The following is a 7,699-nucleotide window of genomic DNA, read 5'->3' on the forward strand; positions in this document are numbered from 1 at the left end:
GATGTCTGTATACCTTTTTTTTTTTTTTTTTTTTTTTTTTTAAGAAGAGGGGGCATGCATCATAGATATTAAATTATTTTTATCAATTTGTTTGATTTTTTTTAATGAAACATATTGTCTTATTTTGCATGGATTCCTAGAATTAAAAGTTGTTCTACTTAACAAGTGTTTTGCTTTACAACAGGGGTGTTTGTGCTCCGGGGAAACCCCGGAATTCCGGGGATTTTGAACTTCGATACCCGGAAATTCCGGGGATCGTCGTTCAAAAGGAAGTAGGAATAATAATGAATTATTTATTTTGATCTGGGTAATTTTGTTTGCTTTGAAAGCAGAAAACGCAAGGTCAGTGTGTGTGGTGAAAACTTTTCCTTTCTTTCTCCAAAGGCAGTGATAATGCGTGAAAAGGGGGAAAAAACTTCTTTTTTGTTCTTTCCTTATTGCGAGTTATGACTCATTCCCCCGGTTCTCGGACATTCTCTTCTGGATTCTTTTCGGCAAGTAGGTGAGGCAGAAAAAAAAGGGAGAGACTTCGTTCGACCAGATGTGCGATCACGTGACCTGGGTTCAAAGGTCTTTCATTTCTCTCCCCCCCCCCTTCTCGAAACTCCAAAATGTCTTTAGTAAGTTCGTAAAAGTTTCCGGGGATTTTTTGGGGTCCCACAAACACCCCTGTTTACAAGGAGTGGAGTGTTTAATCTCTTAGATGTTTGTCTTTCTTTTCATATTCATCTTAAGTTTTTTTTTTTTTTTTTCCAAAATTATATTTTATTTTTTAGTGAAATTTGCAATAATTTTTGTTGATTTTCTTCTCGTTATTTATCTTAAGAGAATAACAGTCTTAGAATGTTTATATAAGACTAGATTTTCCATTTGAACAAATTTTAAACACTTATTTCATTTTTAATTTTCTAGGAGTCTTATTGCACACAGGAAGGAGGGGCCACATTCAGATGCCAGAAAGAAGCTAAGCATGAGAAGGGACAGTGACCGAGAACTTCCACCTATTGGTCACTCTGATGGTAGAAGTCGGTATATGCCATTGTCTGAAAAACGCTATTCTGACAGCTTAAGCAGAGGTAAAAGAAACATGGAACAGACAATTGCCTTTGTTTTCATGATTACAAACAAATTTCATCAACATAAAACTATAATTAGAAATCATATATTAAATATTTACAAAAAATACTTCAACACTTTGATGAAGAAAGCAGAAAAACTTCAATATTAGGCAAAACTTAAGTTGATAGTGAGAGAATATGATCAGAACTTTTTCATAACAAATGATTTTAGCTCTATTTATTTGCAGTGATTCGTGAGTTACAACAATATATATATATATATATATATATATATATAAATTAAGCCTTGATTAATATCTTAATTTAGCCACCACCACCTTCCTGTTTCAATTCCTTTTTTTTATTTAATTATTTTTAACATGTGCTCTAGAAAACAGGAATTAACAATTTTTCTCATGCTCTGGACATAGGGATAAAAAAATCACTAATGCTTACAACATTTTTTCGATGATACCTAAGATTTCCATGCCTTAGTCTGCACATGTCAAAGAAATCCCAATCAGTTTCTCTTAGTAAAATCATTGAAGGAAAAAATTGTTTTATCATTTTGCTCTGAGATTGCAATCTAAACTGATATCAGTTTATTATGTCTCCTATAGGGAAATAAATCGGATTTAAAAATTTCAAAAGTTTCTTCTTTTTGTCCATGCATCTGCTAAAATTAAGTTATATATACATGTGTTAAGCAAACATATGAAATATTTTCACTATTTAAATGAATGCAATGAAGAAATGCTATTTATATGAGAGGCAGAGATTTTATTAATTAATGCACAATTTTTGCTTCCCAAAGATGGAATTTACCCATTTGTATTGCAATTCATAGAAGATAAAATTTATCTCATTAAATATAAATAGTTGTGGAATTAAATGTGAACTTAAAATAGTGAAGAAATGTGATAGCACTGTTTAGAAGCCATATAATAATTTGAAAAGTATGTTATGAAAATCAAATATGCTACCCATATTTTAGTTGCAAAGTTCAGGTAAAAGTGTCATAAGTAGAAAGCTATCCTGCATTTTAAATATTTCAAATATTTATGATTTTTAGTGTCTCCATGTAATTTAATTAAGATTATGATATTGGTAAATTTTTGAATATTTCTTTATATTCAACGCTTTTATGCCTATGTTGGAAAGCAGCAATCTGGGGTTAAATTATCAAATTGGGGTTATTATATACAAATAATAAGAATACTTAAGACTAACTAATCAACTTCACATATTAGTTTGTTCGCCTATACCATTACTCACAATGATTCTTTCACATCAATAAAATTTTAAGTGGGCAAGTTGTTTGAAACAGTTATATGGCCTTTTATTAATGTAATAACTGTTATTTTTGAAAGATGATAGATAAATTTGAATATTCATATGCATGATTTATCACAAAATTTCTCATTCTGAACAATTTAACCATTGCTGTATAATGTGTTTTATTTATTATGCTTTTCCCCATATGTATGATTTATAAGACAAGTAAAAGTTTTGGAAAAAAATGAAATTTTAGTATTTATCACAAATTTTCTCACCCCGAACATTTTAAACATCACTTTTTAATTTGCTTTATTTTATCATTACAGCTTTCCCTCTTTCAGAAGGAAGACAACTAGAACAACCTCAATTACGAATCACAATTATAAATTTAATGAAATATTATTTGTACTTAAATAAGCATCATTAAAAAGCAATTGTTTCCTCTTTAAAATTAAAAAAAAAAAAAAAAAAAAAATTCCGAAAGTTATTCAGGAAAAATGGTGGGAAATGCAAAATTTGACTTTATTTTTTAAAGAAAGAGAAAAATTGGGAGGGGGGAGTCTCTGGAGTATAAATTTTCACCATTCAGAGTATACATGTGTTAAATGTGGCAATTCCTAAATTTGGAGTCTTTTTTGTGAATATGTTTAAAAATTCTATGAAAGAATTTAAACAGAAGCTGATATTATGCTTGATATGTTTAAATAGTTGAAAAGCATCATGTTGATCACAGAACTTCTAGTATGGAACTACCTCACAAGTGGACTACCAAAAGAAGATCTCCTATGAAAGAAGAGAAAATGTCTGAATTTTCTCGAAGGCCTGATAAATATGCTTATAAATCATGGCCTGAAGATTTTCCTGGTCCACCACGTAATTCAAGCTATTACGAGGTAATGCCACATTCCATTTCTGTTTTCTTAACTAATTAGAAATTCATTATGAAAGAATAATTGCTAATGTGATTAATAAATTATTTCTTGATCTTTTAGACAAAAAAAATAATAATAAACAAAAATTATGTACTTTTGTATGCTACCACAGAAAAAAATACTCTTCTTTTTTTATTTTCCATTTAAGATGATAGTAAATCAAAACCCTTTTCTAATGTGATTTTTTTCCTCTTGTTAATTATTATTAGCAATATTTTGTCATATTTACTTAATTGAAAGTATCAAAGGGGGTATTTTATAGGGCAGAATTTCATCAGTTGTAGTTGTCAAAATATAACATTCATGATATGTTACTTATATATGTTATAGCAAACAGCTGAGATCCATTTTAATGTTTCATATTTTTATGATTAATTATGCTCCAGATGGGATTTGGGCTATTTAGGTAATGTTATTTCTTAAAGGAAGAGAAAGCTGGTAATGCATAGTTACTATATAAAGATGTAAGAATTCTATTGTAATAAAAAATAATTTGAAATTTGGATTTAAATTTACAGTATTACATGGTGACATTATTCAGAGGTCTAGATAATGTTCAACTTGGTCTAGTTGGCATTATTGAATATTTCCATGAATTATCTTTCATAAGTCCTATAGAGTTCTTTTCTTATATTCAGCTTGTTCTAGAGTTCACTTTTAACAATCAGACAGGCAATACTTTGTTATATAAATATGAATGAATTGGATATCTTTGAATGTTATTTAACTACTTTTTACAATGGAAATAATAATTAGTTGACTGATTCCAACTTTCTATATCGACATTCTTTGTTGGTATATTATTTTAATAAATTTCTCGTTTTCATTTTTAAAAAAGCCTACTTCTTTTTTCCAGGGTAGTCATGAAGGTATTGAGTCATATAGAGGAAGAGGGAGCTCCAGACCATTTCGTGGTACAAGAGGGCTTCGTTCTCGTGGTCGAGGCAGTTTTCCATCTCGTTCGTTCTATAGAGGTGGGTACCGAAACTCCAACACGTTTAGAGGAAGAGGAGGATCCAGAAGTAGGTTTTTTATAATACATTTTGGCTTGCTGCATGCCAATGCTGGGATCATTTGCAAAAATTAGCATGGAATGGAAGCTGGAATTATTATTAACATTTGAGAGTAAATTTCTTCTACTAAAACGCTTGGCCCTGTTGATTTGTTACTTTTTTTTGTTCTTTTATTTCTTTTTTTACAGTATTTGTCTAATCCTCATTTGTAGCCTCTTGAAAAATTTTGTATTTCTTGGAGATTGTTATTTACATACAATCAAAGAAAAGAAATAATCTTAGTATTTTTGCTGTTTATTTTGTATTTGCTGTACATTTTCTTTCTTTTTATTCTTTTAACTTAGAATTTTTTAAATGTAAGCATTTAACTTTGCATCAGTATGCTTTTTTTGCTATTTTATATAAACAAATATGTTTATAATAATTATTATTGCTTACATTTTTAACAATTCTTCCACTGCTTTGCAGGAGGCAGATTTTCACCTGGTTTATGGGAACATGATTTGTATTCTCGATCATCTGAGGATCGTAAAATTGTAAGCATTTTTTAAATTCAATTTTGGGTTGTAATTTCATTTTTCAAATAAATGAAAATCATAACATAGATTTGATTAGTGTGACCTTTTCAATTTTAACAATAATTATAATTCTTCTATTGCTTTTCCCGCATCATATTAGTTAGAATTTTCTTGCTTCATTTCAGAAATTATTGCAATGTCTTAATTATAATGCTTCCTACTTTTTGAATAGTTTGTCTATTTATACAAAGGAAAATATATTGATTTTTTGTTTACTGAAATTATCTTTTTATTCTTATTGGGTATACTTATTTTTCTAATAATGCCCTATATTAAGGTAACTTCGAAAAAATGTTTCTTTGAATATTAAATGTTTAAAAAATATTACTCTTTTACAGGACCTTCCTTAATTGTACATTGTGTTGCTGTCTCATGATCTCTTTGTTACTGAAATGCCATTTTGTTAAATATTGCAAATATGCAATTATATACCTATTGCTAAATAAAATGTTTATGTACTATCATGTTTCAGTAATTACGTTCCTTTCTGATTGCATATCACACTTTTTATATTTTGATTACACATCATACAAGCAAAATACATAGTCTGAAATAGTTTATGATTCTGCATCTCTACTAATAATAAAAAAGAATTTCTTTGTATTAGTGCTGGGCAGTTCAAACAATTGACTTAAAATTATCAAACTTGACTCGTATATACTTTAATAGATGGGAATGTGCATCTTAAAGCAATGTTTTTAAATATATTTAATAAACACAAAATAATTAAAAAAAAAAATCATGATGTTTTTCAAAATATTACAGCACAAAATTATTTTTACATAATTTTATTTAAAAAAAATGTTTATATTAATATAATTTTTTTCCCTTTATAAATATTTTCTCGATTTTAATTAACTTTGGCAAATAAAGATTAAAGGATAAGGAATTGAAATGACATTTGCAGACTCTTCATTATCCTTTGAGGAAATTTTTGTGTTTTTTTACTTATTCTTTTTGACATTGCTTTAAGGGCATCTAATTAAAATCAATTATGCATTGTGAGTAGGAGAGTTTAATTCATTCCTTTCAGAATAAATTTGATAGTCTATATAATGCCATTTTTAGCTTAAAATGTAATTTTTGCTATTTAATTGTGGAAATCTAGTTCTTTACTCATGTTTTTAATCTAAGAGTAATCCATACATAAAAAGGATTGGATTAGTCTTGAAATGGGGTCCATTTTCTTAGAAAGTCGGCTTTTGGCAATTTTATGATTCAAAAAGAAGATTAGTTTCTTTTTCTTTTTTGTAAATAAATATACCTGAATAGTATGAAGACTTTTTATTTCGAATGTGAGGGTAATAAAGTTTAAAATATAACTAAATCTTTAAAAAAATTACATTGGCCATTTCTTCCAATGCTACTCAAAAGTGAATAAATGTTAAAAATATTTTTAAGTTATTGATTTATTCTATTATATAAAATGTTTTGATTCCACAGGTATCAATATGAATACTTTTTTAAAATAAAAAAAGGACCAATTTTTTAATAATTATTTATTTCAATGCAATTTTATGCAGTTCATTTATGTTTCATGGTAATAAAATGCCAATACTTGCCACAGATGGTGTGAAAATCTATACTAATAAAATAACATGTGTATGTATATCTGCAGTGTCCAGAAAAATGTTTCTCGTGGCATTCATAAAATTGAAATTTGGCATATAGGTAGTAGTAATGGGGACGGGGGGAGAAAACGAATTTTAAAATTTAATATTGAAAATGTTTTGCTTAATACTTTGCTTTGTTTTGGATGTGTTTCACTCATATTTGATTGTTTCATATTTACAAAACGATTAGGAAATTGAAGGAAACAAACAATTATCGTACTAAAGAAAGGAAGGCAGGAGGTTATTTTTCACGATTTTTTTTTTTTTTTTAAATTTTAAAGGTTTTGCCATTCTGATTCTAGTATTTGTTGAAGTCAATAAATATCGGAATTAATAAATATAAATATTCTATGTCATTTTTTGAACGTTTCCAATTTAAATTAAGAATGATTAAGATACTTTTTTCGTTAATTTTTAATTAATTGTTGTCCAGCTAAATTTAAAAATTTCCCTCACGGATTTGTAGCAAAAAACGTGATTCCGAGATATAATTTTTTTTTCCCTGATTTGATAAGAAGCCAAATCAGGGAATTTATTTTTATATAATTTAAATTCTAATTGCATCGTTTGCATGGAACTTCCTAATTTCATTTTCTCCTCTCCTTTTTACCTGTCTGCTTTTGCAGTTATATTCAATTTTTATCGCCTGTAATTCACCAAATGATATCATTGCCATAAAGAAAATAATATGTGCAAAATCAGTATTATTTTCTTTTCTTCATTTTCATTGATTGGGGGTTATTGTTTGTGACTTTAATTTCTCTGATATTCATCATACTTTAAAGTAATAATTCCTAGTGAAAAATTATTTTTTATATTATGAGTTCAGCAAACATCAAATAGTTGAAATAAAATAAAGCATTCTTTATTGTAATAACATCAATTCATGTGATGTAATTACAAAATTGTGTTTGTCATCTAAATATATTTCTACATCATTTAAATGTATTCTGTTTTTAACTATTATAGTTAAGTTCTTAACTTATTTAATTTCTACGGTTAACTGTAGAAAAAAAAAAAAGGTAATATATGAGATTGTTTTCCTTTTAACAACCCAGAGTTTGAAAACTGAAAATTTGCCATGAATTTTTTTAACCTATGTATAATGCTCTTTTGGGCCTTATTCAAATAATATTAACTTCTGCACCAATATAATATTAATCGACTTATTTTTAAGAAATTAAAATAATTAAAAATTTAAATAAAGTAAATTAAAAGCCAGTTATA

At 27.6% G+C, this 7,699-nt stretch overlaps 1 protein-coding gene across 7 annotated transcripts in view; it reads left to right on the forward strand.

Annotated features, from left to right (window-relative positions):
* Nucleotides 1-5,323, forward strand: part of LOC129976145 (serine/arginine repetitive matrix protein 2-like) — a 31,774-nt gene extending 26,451 nt beyond the window's left edge. For 6 of the 7 annotated variants that reach the window (XM_056089563.1, XM_056089566.1, XM_056089565.1 and 3 more), the window contains 5 exons: nucleotides 913-1,076; nucleotides 3,045-3,229; nucleotides 4,125-4,290; nucleotides 4,750-4,817; nucleotides 5,198-5,323. In XM_056089563.1, the coding sequence (XP_055945538.1) occupies nucleotides 913-1,076; nucleotides 3,045-3,229; nucleotides 4,125-4,290; nucleotides 4,750-4,817; nucleotides 5,198-5,209 (595 nt within the window). In that variant the 3' untranslated portion in view covers nucleotides 5,210-5,323. The remainder of the gene's footprint in view (nucleotides 1-912; nucleotides 1,077-3,044; nucleotides 3,230-4,124; nucleotides 4,291-4,749; nucleotides 4,818-5,197) is intronic. The other variant, XM_056089567.1, reaches the window with a different exon arrangement.
* The last annotated feature ends 2,376 nt before the right edge of the window (nucleotides 5,324-7,699 follow it).

This window comes from Argiope bruennichi, chromosome 7 (genome assembly GCF_947563725.1).
Source record: "Argiope bruennichi chromosome 7, qqArgBrue1.1, whole genome shotgun sequence".
Classification (NCBI taxonomy): Eukaryota; Metazoa; Arthropoda; class Arachnida; order Araneae; family Araneidae; genus Argiope; species Argiope bruennichi.